At 39.2% G+C, this 19,425-nt stretch overlaps 1 protein-coding gene, 1 long non-coding RNA gene and 1 pseudogene across 2 annotated transcripts; 1 reads left to right on the top strand and 2 right to left on the bottom strand.

Moving 5' to 3' along the window:
- Nucleotides 1–4,384: 4,384 nt before the first annotated feature.
- On the bottom strand, nt 4,385–5,822 carry LOC129677241 (F-actin-capping protein subunit alpha-1-like; annotated as a pseudogene).
- A 1,637-nt stretch (nt 5,823–7,459) lies between these two features.
- LOC129677243 (uncharacterized) lies at nt 7,460–8,899 on the bottom strand. Its single transcript, XR_008720187.1, has 2 exons — nt 8,743–8,899; nt 7,460–7,595 (listed from the first exon to the last, which is right to left on the bottom strand). It is a non-coding gene; the product is annotated as an uncharacterized LOC129677243 (long non-coding RNA).
- A 28-nt stretch (nt 8,900–8,927) lies between these two features.
- On the top strand, nt 8,928–18,190 carry Uxt (ubiquitously expressed prefoldin like chaperone). The gene is made up of 7 exons (XM_055607902.1): nt 8,928–8,987; nt 9,161–9,267; nt 11,038–11,119; nt 11,250–11,317; nt 11,566–11,673; nt 17,849–17,912; nt 18,090–18,190. Exons 2-7 carry the CDS (start codon nt 9,170–9,172, stop codon nt 18,141–18,143), a joined length of 474 nt encoding a protein of 157 aa, XP_055463877.1. The 5' UTR covers nt 8,928–8,987; nt 9,161–9,169; the 3' UTR covers nt 18,144–18,190.
- The last annotated feature ends 1,235 nt before the right edge of the window (nt 18,191–19,425 follow it).

The following is a 19,425-nucleotide window of genomic DNA, read 5'->3' as shown; positions in this document are numbered from 1 at the left end:
CCCCAGCTGTCAAAGGACCACAGACCCTGACAGCAGCATGGGCCCTAATGTCCCCATGTCAGATAAGCCACTCAGACAAGCATAACTCTCATGGCAGCCCTCAGATTATCCACATGGTCTCTGGTGGCAGCCCCGACCAGATATCTGCTTGGCCTTTGGTACTAACTTGGGCCACAGACATCAACTCAGACCCCAGTTACAGCAGGACCACAGACCCAGACATGGCCATTGCAGCAGCCTGGGCCTGGATCTCACAATGGCTTCCTCATACCTGCCATCGCTGTTGAGTGTTGGCTAAAATGTATTATTGATATATCTTTTTATAAAGGAGCAGTTAGTCCTAAACCAGCTGTATACCCAAATCACCACACAGAGACTGAGGATATATTTAATTAACCTAGAGCACAATGCTGGGCAATAGTTATTCCATCCTAAACTTCCAAGCCCACATAGTCTCCTACCATTCAGATTTCACCCATTATACCTGCTTTTAGTCATATCTTAGGTCTGGTCCCTCTCTCCACATGGTTCTAAGACCATTCCTGTGGATTCTCCATTTCTCCCTCCTGCTTCCTTTCTCTCGTCCTTAACTTTTTACTTTTTGATATTCTTCCTTTTTTTTTTATGTAGACCTAGGTTTCAAAAACATTATTTTCCTCTCTGAGGAACTTCCTTGACCATGTGTTCCAATAAATTCCTTCTGTGTTATTTGGTTTGGCGCTTATGGTACTAGGAATGGAAACTAGAACCAATCAGTGCATGTTATCTGTCTATTAATACTTCTCTGTTGATTCTTTCCTGTCTCTTTTACTTTATTCCACAATTTTGTTTGAATAGTCTTCAAAACAATATCTGATTTTTTTTTAACTCCTTCTAGACTCATTTTATTTCTGTCATTAATCTTCATTTCATTCTTCTATCACTAGGTATGGTTTTGATTTGTTGTTTATTGTCTTCTGGAACTGTGGTTTGGTTCCTGCAATGAATTTTGTGGAATCATTTGCCTGCCATTATATTTTCAAACACATCTTTTGTTCCTCCCTCTTTTCTTTACTTTCAGTTAACCCTTTTACATGGCTAGCAAGTACTTTATGGTTCTTGGTATTGCCTTTCATTTTTTTTAATTCCTTGCATTTCAGCCAGGGATGTTTGTTTGTTTATTTCTTTGTTTCCATATTCCTTCAAATTCACTGATTCTCTCTTCTGCCAGGTCTAGTCTACTTATGAGTATGTGAAAACATTCTTCTTGTCTATTATAATGGCTTTTGTTTCTATCATTCCCTTTTAATTGCTTCTTAGGGTCTCCATTATCTCTTAACCTCATTGGTTTTACTACATCATCTAAGCTTTCCATTTCAGCCTTTAACATAGCTGTTTTAAATTCCCTTTTTAAAGGCTATATTTTCACTTCCATAGCTCATTAAATTCCCATATAATAATATCGAAAACATAGCTCTTTTAAATTCTCTTTTAAAGGCAATATTTTCATTAAATTCCCATATGATAATATAAAATTCGATGTCATGAGAATTTAGCATTTACCTTGTCTCCTTAGATTTTATTTTTTTTTAACTTTTTAGCACATATTTTTAACTTCTTATCAAGAGCTGGATATAGTTTCAGATATCTGAGATATGTGTATACCTTAGATAATAAGCATTATTAAAGCCAGGCGCTATGGTGCACCCCTGTAATCCCAGCACTCAGGGAAGCAAAGGCAGGTGGCTTTCTGTGAGTTTGAGGCCATCCTGGTCTACAAAGCAAGTCTACGACAGCCAAGGATACCCATAGAAACCCTGTCTCAAAAAACAAACAAAAGAATTATTAGCCTAGGAGTTGATTAATGTTTACTGTAACTACACACGTGCTGAAGACTTCAGACTTATGTTCTTTTCTTTGTTCTCCTAGCATCTTTAGGCTTCTCTAAGAAATCCCTCATCAAACAGACTGTATGCTACAACTTTTTAAACTGTAATTTCCTATTGTAGTGTTATTTTACTGTGAAGGAGAGAATATATTCTATTTTCTTATGAATAAATTATAGTCTTATAGTGGATCTGATTCCCTGGTCTGATCTGAAATAAGTGTTTATCTTTTTTTTTTTTTTTAGACAGGGTCTTGTTATGTAGCCCTGGCTGGCCTCAAACTCATAGCAATTCTCCTGCCTTAGCCTCCTAAATTTTTAATTTTTTTCCTGCTCTTTGGTCAAACAGAAAGATTAGAATGGACTGGAGATGGTTGGGTGTCCTGCCCACAAATAGGCAAATGCCTATAAATATATTGCCTTTCTTGAAGAGTAGGACTTTGTTACAGAAAAAAAAAAATCTAGGTGCATTTCAAAATGGTAATTTTAAGCTTCCTTTTGCTAGAAACTAGGTTTTTGTTTTTTTGTTTTTTTTTTTAAATATTCACCTTGAGAGCCTGTTTAGGTTCTTGGAGGAAAAACTCTGATATAGATATGGACTTCCAGAGACTAGAGAACTTCCCCAAAGTCTTCCCACCAGTGAAGGAACCCATCAGTTTTTCTACCTTACTTTAGATGTTAAGAAAAAGACTACAAATTAGATTGTAATTAAGAACCTTCTTGTTCCTGGGTATGGTGGCACACACCTTTATCTCAGCTTTAAGCTATACTCTGTGTACTTGTCTAGACCAGGGAATGCCTTATGCTTTTTCCATGGGCAATCCTCTTTTTGCTTAAGAATTTTAAAAATATATTTCATTTGAATTTGTTCTCTTAAATGCTTATTGATTTCACTTGTAAATAAACTCTTGTTTGGATTGCCAAACAAAAATAAAGCTGAAGCAAAACACCTTTCTGCTTTGATAGGATTTGGGGAAAATGTAGGAAGGCACTACTTGTTTTGTTGTTGTTGTTTTGTTGTTTTTGTTTACTGTAAACAATGTACATGAAATAACTCCACCAATATTAGTTATAGTATCATGTCTGTGTTATCTGCATGTTCTGATATAACACACATAAATACCAATATACCTAGAAAAGTTGCTGCAGCAGTTACATGAATTCTTGCCTGGCAGAGCTATAAAGGAAGAGTAATTTTAAAAGAGTTTTATATACTATGTAGAAGAAAGCTCTGGTATCTCTCTCTTTATTTGTCTTTTTTTTTTCAAGACAGTGTCTCTCTGTATACTACTGGCTGTCCTACCTGCCTCTGCCTCCCTGAGTGCTGGGATTACAAGCATGTGACACTATGCCAGGCTACTCTAGTACCTCTTAAACAATAGGTTACAACAGAATGATGCTGCTTGCAAGTTGTTATCCTTTCACTTTGGCTCATTTTCAGTTTTGTGATTTTGCTTGACTCATCTGCTTAGAAAGCAACCCGGCTAAAAAGTATTAAAAAATAGATTCCTACTATTTCTTCAACATCTCCATTTTCAAGTTTCATACTATACCATATCCATAGTATGTCAGCACTTCTTCAATATTAAACAGAAACATTATTAGGCAAAACTCTTCAAGAAATGCAGATGTCTATAACTACAATGGTACTAGACAGGGAAGAAACACTGAAAGACTTTTTAAAAATGACAATATGTGCAGGGAGGAAATGTGGTTCAAAACTTCGGATTTAAAAACAAGTTCCCCAGAAATCTAGCTATCATGGAATTTCCAGAAAACTTTGTCTCCCAAAATGGAACCAAAAAGCCCTAAACCAAATTTTTGGAAATAAGTTATGAGATGCTATAAATGATCAAAAGAGTGAAAGGGAAGAGAAATGTGACTTTTGTTGAGCTAGAGTGTCACAATCTGTTTAGCAGTTGGTGAACCAGTAAAAACTACTGAAGTCTAGAAGTGCTTTGAAACATAGGAAGGAGCAGGCTTGAGGGGATAATGAAGATCTTCCTGCATAAATTTGAACAGGTTGAGGTTGGAGAGATGGCTCAGCAGTTAAGAGCACTTGTTGCTCTTATAGAGGACCTGGGTTCAGTTTATAGAACCTACATGGAGGCTCACCTGTAATTCAAGTTCCAGGAGATCCAGCACCCTCTTCTGTCTTCAGTGGGCACAGGAAAAACACTCACATACAAAATAAAAATAAACCTTTTAAAAATTAGAAAACTTCAGTGCTAGGACCATTTTCTAAACAGTAAAATGACTTCAGGATAGGTCTCTCCAATATTAAATATATCACAAGTTTTTAAAGATTTACAAGTAGAAATAGAAATAAAAAGAAATTACAAGGCAGAGGAACACACACCAAAAAATCAACACAATGTTATAAATTCAATGTTATAGGCTAGAAAATCTGTTAACCTTGTTAAACTAGCAAAATGTCCCTTTTGCTTATGTTTACAAATCACTTATTATCATATAACCATACCATGTTGAGTCCTTTTTCCTTGTGCATTTAAAATGCCTTTAAACATTTTGTATTTCTTTGCCAGTTTTGGGTTGAGCATTTTTTCCAGTTGATTTTGGTGCAGGTAACAAGAAACTGCCAGTACAAGGACTTGAATATGGTATCTAACATTGTTTGATTATTTTTCACTAACTACTGTCTGATACTCATTTTCTGCACTCTATGAGTTTAACACACTCTTTGGCAGTTTGGACTTTATTAAAAACAGTTATTGATTCTTCCTTATCTTGATGACTAACCAAGTGAACATTGTCATCATCATAACTTGAATCTTGAGCATTTCAACCACCTAGGCTGTGGGTGGTAAACATCTCTGATATCCAATGGCTGCCAGTCCAAAAGTTTTTAGGCTGAAACTGGTGGTTTTAAATATATGCAGTAATAATCTGTTATGCATCTACAGTTTTCATATAAGCAGTACAGGAGCTATTGGAATAATTGTCTTCCATGTGGGCTGTTAAAGTTCCATCACAAGATTGTCTCCAAGACTTCAAATCTTGTGTGGGTCCCTACAAGTAACATAGCCAGCAGTGGGGGAATCGCAGATTGGCAAGAATGAAACTTACTTTAGCATAACTTTAGTTGGCTGATGATGGTTCAAACTTCTGGAGTCTGACTCCAGTTGGTTTATTTTAGCCATATTTAAGCATAGCACAAGTTGGGAGAGTTCTCCAATGACAATTAACTCAGTCCCAGATGTACAACAAAGCTTAAGACATGTTCACATTGAAATTCTTTACAAAATAGACATGCCTCCTTTCATAAAGACAGGCTCTACACTTAAGACACAGGTCTAGGGAGAATGACTGAGGTAAACATAAAGGGTCTGGGCAAAATAAGGTAAACATAATTCCTGTGGGAATCAGGATTGACCTGGCTCTAGGATAACAAGAAGTAACTTAGGTTGTTGTAAAGTGCAAGTGACATCTCTCATAAGAATGGGTTTTTATGGCCTAGAAACAATGCTCGAGATTTATTTCCGGGGGAGGGGAGTCTGGGATAAATAAACATAATATTCTGGGGGAATTTGGGTGAAGCACGGAAAAAAGATCAGACAGCAAAAGATCAACAGGTCTTCTTAACTATAACCTTTCCCAGTGTTCCGGGTGGAAGACAAGTAAATATCTGAAGAGACAAGCCTGCATGTTTAACATTTCCTGGTTTCTTTACTGCTTATCTATGTGCTTGAGGACTTCTTACCCTCTACAAAACCTGTCTATGTTCTCTGGGAGGTTACCTACTTCTTTCCAAAATTATCAAACTTAAAATAACCTTTGTTTCTTGGATCTGAAACTCTACTATTCTCTGGGTCAGTGTGCTCTGTAACTAACACCTAGTCTTAGGCTGAAGAAATTGCTCAGCAGGTAAGAGCAGAGGCTGCTTTTGCAGAAGACTCATGCTCAAATCTCAGCATTTTACACAGCTGCTCATATCCATGTGTAACTCTAGTTCCAGGGGATCCAATGACCTCTTCTGGCCTCACACAGGCATTGTACACTTATAGTGCATAAACATACATGCACGCAAGACACCCATACATATTTACAAGGAAAAATGTCTTAAAAGACCTAATGTTCCTAATTTTCTAACTTCACAGATGAAAACTAACCCATGTTATACTAGGCAAACATGGATACTGCTCACTGCTCCTTCCTTAGGAAAAATGTCATTATTGAATAGTAACGAGGCATCATTGAATATGGCATTCAACTACCCTAGAGTACTTTGGTGATGAATTTAGCAGCTCTATATACTTGTTTTATTTTCTTCAAGGAACTTGTCACCACTAAACATATAATTAAATATTTATTTTTCAATATCTTCAAAATAATTCCAGGAGCCAGGTACATGCCTGCAATCCCAGCACTCAGGGAGGCAAATGCAGGTGAGTATCTGTAAATTCAAAGCCAGCTTGGCCTACAAAACAAGTCCATGACATCCAGGTCTACACAGAGAAATCCTGTCTTGAAAAAAAAATAATTTCAGGAGCATAGAATAGAGGTCAGCAAACTTTTTCGTCACTTGAGACTAAATCCTAAAAGTTTTGGTTGCTCTGGCTGGCTCAAGGCAAACTGGACTGAGAAATTTTTATGTGGCCCTGTGTATACAGCTATTTAAAAAAGCCATACAAATTAAACATTTACTGATAATAAATCATAAAGAAATTGATTTACTTTTAAATGATCCTTTGGTATATATGCTTGACACAAGCTAGAGTCTTCTGGGGTTAGGAACCTGAATTGAGAACATGTCTCCATCAGATTGGCCTGTGAGTATTTTCTTAGTAATTGATGTGGGAGGACACAGCCCACAGTGGGCAATATCACCTCTGGGCAGGTGATCCTGGATTATATGACAAAACAGGCATTATGATCTCTGCATTAGATCATAATGCCTCCAGATTCCTGCCTTGAGTTCCTGCCCTGATTTCCCTTAGTAACAGACTATGATATAAAAGTATAAACTGAAATAAACCCTTTCCTCCCCAAATTGCTTTTGGTTGTGGTGTTTATCACAACAATAGAAGGCAAACTAAGACAGCATACAAATAATTTTAACATTATTAAAGATTAAAAAATTATATAGTAGTACATGAAGAATTAAATCTTGCCTAGATATTTTATATTGCAGGATGTAGCATCTTTAATTTTATTATTTTTTTTTAGATTTGATCAATATTTTGATTTTAAGATCAATTCAGAGAATATTACTCCCCAACACTTGTTGATTTTTCTTTCACACATTTTATGTTTCTAAGGGCTAAATATTTGTCTGGTTGTTCTTTTTGACTTCTCCCACTCAACTTAAACTTCACTAAGTGGAGCATATTTTTCTATTAATTAGACATTTAAATTCCTTCTGTACATTTTCATGTAATTTCTCCATTCTATACTACTCCCCTCAATAATTTACAGTTTTTTAACAATGTATTTAACAATCCTCTTCATTGAATATCACTGGTGTCACATATTGTATTAGCCAAGATTCACTTATAGAACAAATATACACACATACACAATTTATAGAACAAATACACACACACACAAACATGCACACACACACATACACACACACAGAGAAAGGGGATTTATTAGAATAATTTACAGGCTGTGATCCAGCTAGTCCAACAATGGCTGGCTATGAATAGAAGGTCCAAGAATCGAGTGGTTGTTCAGCCCATGAGGCTAGTCTTCCATATATGCTGGAATCCTGAAAAAGCCAGTAAAGGAATGCACTTGTTAGTGCAGGCAAACAGCAAAAGCTTCCTTCTTTCATGTCCTTATATAGGCTTCCAGCAGAAAGTGTGACCCAGATTAGCTCAAATAATCTAGATAAAACGTATATCTTCCCATCTCAAGATCTGGATTAAAGGCATATGTTTTCCCAATTCAAAAGATCTGGATTAGCCAGGCATGGTGGTGGTGCATGACTATTATCCCAGGGCTCAGGGAGGTAGAAGCAGGCAGATCTCTGAGTTTGAGGCCAGCCTGGTCTACAGAGTGAGTCCAGGACAGTCAGTGCTACACAGAGAAACCCTGTCTCAAAAAAATATTATTTTAGTGTATGAGTGTTTTGCTGCCACATATGTCTGCATCACATGCAAGACTGATGTTTATGAAATCAGGATCAGATTCTCTCACCATGTCTCAAAAACAAACAAAAAGACAACATTTTATAAAGCTTCTAAAATTAAAATAGTGTGGAAGCTAGGAATTTGGATACATGTTTGAAATCCCACCATTCAAAAGACAAAGGAAGGAGGGTTTCTAGCTCAAAACCTAAACTACAAGATTAAGTTCAAAACCAGCCTACACTAAATAGCAATACCATGTCTCAAAAACTAAACAAACAAAAAAGGCCATGTAAATAAAGGAAAATTTTTTAAGAGTGGAGAGGGAGCTACAGAAATAGCCCAGCAGTTAAGACCACATACAACTCTTGCAGAGGATATGAACTACATTATCAGCACTCACATCATGGTAGCTCACAACTTGCCTTTAAATCCAGCACCGCTGGCGGGCGGGGGCGCACGCGCGCGCACACACACACTGACACACACACTTCTAATAAATAAATGCAGGCACACACTTCAAATAAATGCACACGCACGCGAGCACAAGCACACACACTTCAAATAAATAAGTAAATATACATTTAACTCCCTCTCCCTACCTTCTTGTAAACCCAACCTCGCTCAGAACCCGCCAAATGTCATTAACCGCTAGCACGCGCACACAGGCACACACTTCAAATAAACAAATAAAATTGTAAACGCTTAACTCCCTCTACCTACTTCACTGTGAGTCCAGCCTCCCTCAGAACCTGCCAAATCTTATTAAACTTCACCCAAACCAACCTCCCGCTGGCTAGCGACCTCCTGACAGACAAGGAGCCCGGCCCTCTGGCTTGATAGGATTGTGCAATCTCCAAGGGTTCACTTAGACTACGACTGAATTGCTTCTCTTAAGCGCGCCTTCTCCTATTCCGGACCGCCTCTCTCCATCCATTTGGTTGACGCCCATGCAGGAAACACGTCATCCATCTGCGCCATGCGGAAGCTGCGGATCATACTAACAGTTATTGCGGGTGGGCCTAACGAAGGTAAGCACCGCCCTTGGGTACCGGTGAGTGAACGAGCCCAAGAGTCGGGTTGGGCAGAAAGAGGAACCCCATAGCAAGAGCTGAAAGAAGGCATGCAGCGTTGAGAGGTTGGAGGGAACTTTGTGAAGTTAAATTGGAGGGTTTAACGCGGTAACCCCCCCCTCACTCCCCAGGAGCTCATTATGGCGACGCCCCCGAAACGGCGAGCCTTGGATACTACAGGGGGAAAAGTGCTGCGGTATGAGGCCTTTATCAATGACGTCCTGCAACGAGACTTGAAGTGAGTGACAACGCAGGAGGCGTGACGTTTGAGAAATTCCACGTGATGGGTGGGACAGAATCCTAGCCAAACTTTCGGATTGGCCAACCAGACGACCTGTAGAGGTTGACGTCAAGGCTGCGATTTGGTTGGAACTTTACTTTGGCAGCGCCTTCCACCTTGTTTGTCTTATAAAAATAGTCATTCTGAACCTAGGGTGTTTCTGACTAAGCTATTTAAACCAATATTTAGGAGCAAGTTGTACCATACTTCGCCTCTCTATGCTTTATGAACTTTGCTCATCTGTGAAACATAAAAGCTTATGGGGCCTTCTTAATGTGTATTTTTTTTTGAGTTTTAAATATATAAACCAATATAAAGAATGTAGCACAAAGCCCAGCATGATAGCACATGACTGTAATTCCAGCATGAGGGAGGCCAAAGCAGGAGGATATTTGAAAATTGGAAATTATCCTGGACTACAGACTGACTGTCCCTCAAAGGAAAAAAAAATAGAATGAAGCCAGGCTCAGGCTCCGTGATATGTGCCAGTAGTCCTATCTAGTGGAAAGGTGGGAAAATTAATTTCTTTAGCCAGGATATTCAAGCCAGCCTTGAAAATAGAACAAGGTTATATTTAAAAAAAAAAAAAAAAAAAAAAGCCCAGTGTGGTGAAACAGTCTCTGTACTTGGGATGGGTGTCTGAAGCAGGATGATCTAGAGTTCAACGCCATTAAGCCCAGGTTGATTACAGCGTAGGCTCTGAGATAGGCCCTCAAAACAAGCAAACTAGGGCCAGCAAGACAGCTTGCCTCAAACCCCATGCCGTGAGTTAGATCTCTGAGACCCACATTGTGGAAGGAATAAGACTCCTAAAAGCTGACCTCTGACCTTCAGGTATCTACCATGGCACCCATACATGTACACAAAATATATGCATAATTGTAAGTAAGAATATACTTAAAATTGCAGATAAACCCAACTACTATTATATTAAAGCTGAGAGGAAAGGAACGTTTCATGTGCTTACAGAGTCATTACTAGCCTGGGAAACTCAGATCTTGTTTTGGAAAATAAAACAAATAACCTGTATAGTTAATTTGAAAAAGGAATTTAGCTCCAGTTTTTTAAATACACTAAAAACTCAATAACTGGATGGTTACTATTGCTGTCATTATTAATCTGAACAGAAAGTTAGATGTTCAGAACCAGGGCTGTGTGAGCATCTTAAAAGAGATGGGGAGTACATTTAGGGTGAACATGGGACTCTTTAGTTGTCATAAGGCACTGAGTAAAATGAAATATTTGTAATAGTAATAGGTAGCAAGTATACAATACTTACCATTTGGCTTAAATTTAAAACACTTTGTAGTAAATGCTTGATTTTAATGACTCCTGCAATGTAATACTGTCATCTATTTTATTTGTGAGGAAATTTAATCCTAAACAGGTTTCCTGCTTTTCAAAGTCATATTACTAATAAGAGGTAGAGCTCAGGATGAAATACAGTCTGACCTGCATTATTAAAAATGCCTGGTGTGTCTCTGTCCGTATACCATCGTGTGTGTGTGTGTGTGTGTGTGTGTGTGTGTGTGTGTGTGTGTGTGTTAATGCAGAAACTGGTAGCACAGGCTGATCGTAAACTCATAATCCTCCTGCCTCGGTCTCTCAGTTGCTGGGATTATATCTATGAACTACCAAACCTGGCTTAAAATGCCTGTTAGGACATAATGTCAGGTATCTCGAGGAATAAGGCTGCCTAATGTTCACTGTTGTATTTCCACATATCAGAAAGGTGCTGGACCATCGAGACAAGGTATATGAGCAGCTATCAGTATACCTTCAACTGAGAAATGTTATTGAGCGACTCCAGGTAAAGGGTTTTAAATTGGGTATCAGTTTGTATATGTGTACAAAGGGTGGCGGGAAGAGAAACCCCAGAACAACAACTTTATCTGCTTTAGAAACTGACCACTTATATCTCTTTTCTCCTGGCCCTACAGGAAACCAATCACCCGGAATTATATATGCAGGTGGACTTGGGCTGTAACTTCTTCGTTGACACAGTGGTGTGAGTGTATTCCCTCTCTGAGTTTCTCCCTTCTTCATGTATTTATTAGTATTTTCTATACCAGACTCTAGTACCTTTTATTTTACATTAGGATATAAGCTACATGCTGTGGGTGTGACAGTGAATGAATACAAAATATCTGCCCTTATAGAGCCTTCACTTTGCGGAATAGGAAGGAATAGGAAACACCTTAAATATGCTAAATGGTAATAAAGACTTCCTCCACTTTCTCTGACCTTTTTTCTCAGCCCAGATACTTCACGCATCTATGTGGCCCTGGGATATGGTTTTTTCCTGGAGTTGACACTGGCTGAAGCTCTCAAGTTCATTGACCGAAAGAGTTCTCTTCTCACAGAGTGAGTTCATTCCAGGAGGATAGTGTCTAAAACCACCTTGGATAGGGGTACAGGGAAGTGGTAAGAGCATTTGCCTAGCATGTGTGAAACCCTGGGTTCTATCCATCTCACACACCACACACAAATGCATAAAAGCCAAATATGGTAGTGCACACCTGGAATCCCAGGACCCTGGAGGATGAAGCAGGAGGATCCTGAGTTTGAAGCCAGTCTGGGTGATAAAACAAGGCCCTGTACATAAAACAAACAAAAAACTGAATAAAAAGACATCCCAAATCTTAACCCTTTTCCCCAAGGATACCTGGGATATTACTTAGAAAATCATATTACCTTCCTCTTTAGGACCAGAGCTAATAAAAATGATGATGCAAAGTTCAGCCAGGGAGTTTTACTAAACACTCAGTAAATGTTTTTTATATCATTCTTTCACACGTTTATACCAGGTTGTGTGGTTGGTGTTGAGAATACAGCAGTAAACAAAACAGAAGAGTCTTAGATGCTTACATTCTAGGACTTGGCTGTTATATGTACATACATCTATGACACGTCCATCTCAAGCATCAGTAACAATCAAAGAAGCTACTTCTCACTTACCTATCTGCTAATGTTCCTGCTCATTCACTGGGTTCTCACCACTTTTAACTTCACATGCCTGTACCCACACATGCAGAGACAATGCCTTCCTCTATTGCTGTTTGTTTTATTTCTCTTGAGACAGGGTCTCCATAAAACCTAGAGCTTGACATTTTTTGGCTTCAGCGAGTGCCAGTGCTGGTGTTAGAGTTTTTCCATTGGTACTGAGGATACAAGCTCAGGTTCTTATGCTTTTACAGCAAATGTTTTGTCCACTGAGCCATCTCCCCAGCCCTAACAAATGCTTTAAGCATTTCCTACCTTTGGGAGCATTCAGTAGCTGCTGTTGTCTGTCTGCAGCACTCCCCATGTAGTTTCTTGGTTATCTTACATAAATAACAAGTTCCTCTGTGACATAACTTCAAAATTGCAACATCTAGTATTCTTGAATTGGCCCCCTTGGATTTTAATACATTACTGTTAGCTTGTGTAGGCATGTGTTAACATACATGTGGAGATCAGAGAACAGCTTTGTGGAGTTGGTTCTCTCCTTCCAAGAATTACATAAATGGAACTTGAATCTACAGGCTTATGTGGCAAGCACATTTACTCACTGAACCATCTCACCAACTATCTTCTAGTTTTTCTCTTTTTCTAGCATCTTATTACCTCTTAATATTTACTCTGAAATTTCTTTCTTTCTTGTGTTTATTATCTTTTACACTTAGGTAATAAGTATTATTTACATTTTTTTACAGTACTAAGACTTGAAGCCAAAGTCTCTTCTGTACTAAGCAAGAGCTCTATTACTGAAGTATGTCCCTAGCCTAGTTTATAGGCATTATAAAGGAAGAAGTTTATACTGTAGATCACTAAAATAATGTAAAGCACAAAGTTTCTGTTGAGTGAATTATGTTAGAAGCAAATTGAAGGGATAATAGAAGCTTATCTATGTGAGTAGTGGTGGGGAGAGAAAAAAATGTGGGCTCCATTACTTTTGGTTTGGGGTACAAAAGAACTACTTTGGGTGAGGAGTTTGAAATATAGGTAGTGTCGTAATTAGAGAGATGGCTCAGCAGTGAAGGATACTTTCACTCTTTGCAGAAGACCCAGGTTCTATTTCCAGAGTTCACAACCTTCCTTAACTCCAGTGCCAGGGGATCTGATGCCCTCTCCTGGCCTTTTAGCAACAAACACACAAGTCCTATAGAGCTTACATGCAGGCCAAACATCCATACACATAAAATAAGTAGGTAGTGGAGGCCACCTATAAGATCTACTCTCAATTCCCACTCCCAGATGAGTAGCATTTGAGTCATTACACTGGCTGAAAAAGCCATGGGCTATTGGGGGGGGGGGATATTACTGGCATGCTAGAAAAACTGTCACATATGGCATAGCTTAGAGAAATGAGTATGATGGAGCAGTGATAAATAACCACTCACAAACATAAACACCTTCAATGTAAAACTTCTCCTTGGTCATGTTTATCCTTAGATTCCTTTTGTCTAGAGTTGTCTTCTTTATAGTATTTGCAGTTATTCTCTTGAGCTTTTATTCTCTTAAGCTTTCCAGAGTTTTTAGTGTTAGAAGATCACAAGTGCAATTTTTATATACAGGGATTTTTTTTTCTTTTTGAGAATTGACATTTTTTCCTCAAATAGGGTATTTGAAGTTAACAATGCCTATCAGAAAGACTCCTTGCCTAATCTGTTGACCTGCTTTCTACCAGTGCAATGTGCTCATATTTCTCAGTTATAACTAGTAGAACTATCTCAAAGATTCATAATCCTAGATTAGGATTTGAGTCTATGTAGATGAACTTTCTCTTTAAAACTTGGTTACTTGGGATACATTTCAAACTAGCATAGTTGCTGATTACTTTATGTATCCAGAATTGTGTGCCAGTACTTACTGATTTTAGTGTATTTCTTTGTTGATTATTATTGTTACATATGTATACGTGTGTGTGTGTGTGCGTGCGCATCACACGTTTATAATCTACTAAGTCTATTTAGTTTTGCTTGTGTGAACGAACGTGTGCCCAGAGCTAACCACTTGGGATATGAACAGCCTATATGGGAATTTGTTCTTAAAGGAGAGTGATTCTCCTTCTTTCAGCAGGCTTTGATTACTTGTAGTTCTCATCTAGGGGTGTACACACATTGACATGTCAACCAAATTGTTAGGAGTTCATGCATGCTCTTTCCCCATCATATCTAGGGAATATCTAACAGCAGACATATGGGCCTCTGAGTCTTAAAATCTTTCCACTCTTTTTCAATGATTTTCCCTGTGCCTTAGGTGTAGGGGTTGCCTTACAAATGTATCAGCTGGGGTCTGGCACCTCACAGTCACTTATTCTCTGCATTTTGGCCAGTTGTGGCTCTCTGTAATAGTCTTCATCTGTTGCAAAAAGCAGCCTTTTAAATGAGGGATGACAGGTACACTTACCTGTGGGTAAAAGGATATGTTTTTTAGAAAACAAAAATTACATTAATTTGGGTTCTCAGGTCTATCACCACTCCAGCCATGGGTAGTTGGCTAGGTTTACAGTACCAAGTCAGAATTCTTTCCTGTTGAACAGACCTTAGTTCCAGTGAGATAGCTGATGGTTACCCCAAGATGAAAAATGCTACTCTTGCACCATCAGGAATATCTTGGCACTCAAATCATTGTGTGTCTCATAGGCTCTACAGCTGAATAGGCCTAGTGATTGATCTCCATTGACAGTTTGCACAGCACCGAGGCTTCCAGATTAGTTCCAATTGGATTCCCCCTAAGTCCTATGACTGAAGAATATGGTATTTTCATCAGTGAGGTCTTACCTTCAGGCTCTGGGAGGCAAGCAAGAACAAGAGCAATTGCCTGCATTGTTTTGGGAGTCTCTTGAATTCCGCTGACCAACAACTCTACAGCAGTCCAGGGAGGAGGATCTTGAATTGGAGGCCAGCTGACCTATACCTATCCTTGGGTTTTTTCTTAGATAGTCTATAGTATTTGGGGAAAGTATCACTCCAAGAAGTATAACTTCATTTAAATTTATATGTATGTGTATGTTATATATGTACTTTTAAATAAACATAAAATAGTATTTCCCTACAGCCTTTACAATCATCCTTGGTGTTTTTTACATCTCCTCTCTCCCTTTTCCTTAGTGTTTCTCTCCCTCTCCCCTCCCCAGATAAAAAACCTCCCTCACTTTTCCCATTTCCCCTTCATAGCACCTATGACTGGGGTACATGTAGCTGGGGTACATGTACTGGTTCATCAGTAGTAGAGTATATTACTGGAATGTGTGAAGCCCTAAGTTCAATGCTAGTCCTGAAAAAGAGGAGAATCTAGGTTTTTGCTAAGTAACCAGAAAGATAGCATTACTTATCTATGAGACTGAAGAGCAGATCAAGAGGGAAGAGCTAGACCTCAATGTGGGGCCTGTAAAATAAGAGGAATTTAGACATTGACATAGGTTTTTTAAGATAGTTGGCAATATAAATTAGGGAGATAGTAATAAATAAATGGGTTCATACTGTTTTTTTTCCAACTTTCTATCCCGTTGCCTTGTTTTTCATGCAGTATTTAATTTCATTTACCCCTCAAACTGAATACTGCATTGACAAATAGATCACCACAATTAAGCTGGATTTTCTATCATGCTATACCCTGCACTATCCAGCCCCTCCTGCTGCTTCTACATTATCTTATACCATCTCCCATAATGATTCATGTAATTTTTCTAACACTGAGTGCTTCTCACAAAGCTCTTTTGTGCCTGTTGGTCTTTCTGTGGAAAAGACCTTCCTACTGCTTAACTCTTACTCCCATCTTTTTTATTTTTCAGGAAGTTCTTCTTTGGTCCAATGTATTCATTTCTGACCGATTCTTTTAGATAAGACCCAATCCAAGCAGACTTGGACAGAAGGAGTTGACCAATTCATATAACTCAGCAGTCCAGGGCTATGGTGGCTTCAAACATTTCCATTTACCCTAGGTATTTTGTGCCTTGGCTTCTTCCTAAAGTCCTTTCTCACACACCTGAATGTGACTCTTTGGTGCTGTCTTCAAAATACATCCCAAATTGAAACATTTCTCGTTACCTCAACTACTGTTCCCTGTAGTATGAGCCACCATTGTCCACCTGAACTATTGCATTACCCTCCTCAGTGGACTTGCTGCCTTCACATTTAGATTTCTTATCCTGTCAGTATTCTGCTCTACAGCCAGGTGGGTTTTTTTAAACCCTAATGAGTTTATATCTTTAATCAGTTTGCATCTATCCTCCACTCTTAGCCTTCCCATTATCACCTTATTTAATGTAAAAGCTGAGGTTTTTACAATGGGCCTGTGGACTTTCCACCCTCTACCTCCTTCCTCACCTCTCTTGACTTCACCTCTCACTTATTCTCAAGCCACAGTGGCTTCTTGGTCATGCCTGAATCATATCAAGCATGCTCCTACCTCAGCATCTTTGTATTGGGTGATCTATGTGGTTAGAACACATATCTTCCATATCACCCCCCACCATGTGGACTTCTTTATTAGGTCTTTACTCAAGTGCTTCTCAGTGGTAGGGGCATATGGTACACATCTATAATCTCAGCAGTTCAGGCAGGAGGATCTTGAATTGGAAACCAGTCTGGGCAATATAGTCTCAAAAGAAAAGCTCTCAGTGAAGCCAAACCTGAGCACTCTTAGAAATTGAGGTTTCCACTTCCTACCTCTTCTCCTTCATTCTTTCTTTCCTTATAGTACTTATTTCCTTATGCTTAGATAGATCTAACACACCATAGTTGCTTGTGTTTATTTTGTCTCTTAATATTTGAGGGGCTAGAGAGGTAGCTTGGTGGTTAAGAGTACATACTGCTCTCCAGAGTAACTGAGTTCAGTTCCCAGCACCCATGTCAGACAGCTTATAACCACCTGTAACTCTATCTCCAAGGGATCTGATGTCTTCTTCTAACCTTTTTGGCCACCTACACTCATGGTACATTTTTCCCACACACAACAGACAGATAATTTAAGACTAAAAATCTTATTTTTACAAAAGGAGCTTGAGGAGATAAGGAATTCTGTTTCATTTACTGCTGTTTCTGTTGCTATTTTCCCAGTATTTAAAGCTGCCTGGCATACATAAGTCATTCAATAATCTTTACTTTTTTATTATCATATAGTCATTACAATGGGTTTCATAAAGACAATATCTTTCAATTGTATCATGTAGTTTGATCACATTCATATACTCCCTATTCCTCCCTTCCCTCTTTCCCTTAATCTTTTTTTTTTTTATGTTACATTTTTGTGAATACATATAAAGGTTAGAAGACAACTTTTGGAAGTCAGTTCTCTACTATTCCTCTACTATGTGGGTCCTGGGTATTGAACTCAAGTTGCCAAGCTTGGCAGCAATCACCTTTACCAGCTGAGCCATCTCACTGGCCCTATTTCTCTCAATCTTTAAATAGGGAAATTCCAGGCATCTATGCTTTAGAGAAGGCCAAGTGGAAGCCATCCAGGATGCAAGCATTTCTTGAAGTGATGAGGAGGAATCATCTTTATAACCCTAAGGGGATCCACTTTGCCCTTTCTTGTTCTTTTTTTCTAGGCTCAGCAACAGCCTCACCAAGGACTCCGTGAATATCAAGGCCCATATCCACATGATGCGAGAGGTAAGAACATCTCACTTCACTCCACCCTTCAAGTACTTTAGGGTGATAACCTGAAAGTCAAAGAAGGGAGGGGTCATCTTTCCTTCTAAACTGAATCCAAGAGAGTAATAAACAGTGCAAACCTGGAATAGGACTTGTATCCAGCCTCTGTTCAGTCTCCTTTATCCTCTTTTACAGGGACTTAGAGAACTACAAGGCCTGCAGAATTTCCCAGAGCCATCTTCCCATTGACTGCTTCTTCCCATCCTCCAATATTAAAGAGCCTGAATGCCTTGGAATCACACAGCCCTTCTTTTCCCCCTAATTCTCACTGATTGACTAAGTGCCCTAGAGACCAGAGGTACTAGAAGACTCATCTTCTCTATAAAACCTCTAAAACATTTTAGGCATCTCACCTCCAAATTGTGTTTTCCACCTGACTTTATGTTTTGCCCTCTTTTGTCTGTGAAACTTGACTGCTCCCCCTACACACACACACACACACACTTTAATTCCTTTTTGTAGATATTTGTAAAAGTGCCCTTTGTATTACCATAAATAATGGACTGATTCATGGGCTGGAGATGAGGTTCAATTGGTAGAGTGCTTGCCTGTCATACATAAAACCTTAAATTCAATCCCCAGTACTGTGTACATACACTGATTGTGTGGCACATCTGTGACCCCATCACCCAGAAGGTAGAGGCAAGATGATTGTTTAAATTTAAGGTCATCCTGGGCTACATGAGACCCATGAAACAAATTTTAGAAGTACTAATTCAACGTGATTTGTTTCTATGGCCATTAGCTTTTTACTTCAGCTCTTAAGGTGAATTATGTCTTACGATTCGGTGGTCATCCAGGTACCCTAACTAACACTACCGCCCAACCCTTGATTTGGTCCCTCAATAGTTCTAAATAGTTTTAATTTCCCCCAGTAGGCACAGATCCTGCCCTTCCTGCTACAGGCCTTACAATCTAGGTTTAAGTTCAGTCTTAGATACCTAAGAACCAATTCCCACCCTTATAACTCTGGCTGAAGCTTGACCCTACCCTTAATTTCTTCTACCTCTCAACTCCTCTGCATATCTGGCAGCCATTCAGTCTTCCCTCTGTTGGATTCTAAATTTATCCTGCCTAGCTAATTACCATAGCGTTATTCTACCCGCTCACGCAGAATCAAGCCCTACCTTGCTGTTATTCCCCTTCCTAAATAAGTCCTGTTTCCGCTGAAAGGCATGGCGTGAAGCACCACCTACTTTGGTGTTTTGGCAGCTGTTTCAGAGTCTCCACCAATCAGCTGAAAGCAGAGCTCATCCACCACCCCTTTACCCTCTAGGGCTGTCTGTCTGCCATCAATCTCATTTAGGCCAATCTGTGTGAACCAGCCGACCTCCCCCACCACCCAAAACACACCCGCCCCAACCTTGACACTTGCGCACTTGGCTAGCAGTCCTCCTTGACCCAATCAGCGTGAAGCGTCAGGCGCCGCCCAAAGCCTCTCTAAAGTCTGTGGGCCACCCACAGTCCATCA

Source organism: Psammomys obesus, unplaced genomic scaffold, assembly GCF_907164565.1.
Source record: "Psammomys obesus unplaced genomic scaffold, mPsaObe1.curated_primary_1811, whole genome shotgun sequence".
Lineage (NCBI taxonomy): Eukaryota > Metazoa > Chordata > Mammalia > Rodentia > Muridae > Psammomys > Psammomys obesus.
This window is presented reverse-complemented; position numbering and strand designations above follow the sequence as displayed.

Bases quoted from the DNA above. Each gene is read 5' to 3' on its own strand.
- Uxt (XM_055607902.1), top strand. From the start codon at position 9,170: ATGGCGACGCCCCCGAAACGGCGAGCCTTGGATACTACAGGGGGAAAA. The intron at 9,268-11,037 runs GTGAGTGACAAC...TCCACATATCAG, and splicing joins GTCCTGCAACGAGACTTGAA to AAAGGTGCTGGACCATCGAG. The intron at 17,913-18,089 runs GTAAGAACATCT...CCTCTTTTACAG, and splicing joins ATATCCACATGATGCGAGAG to GGACTTAGAGAACTACAAGG.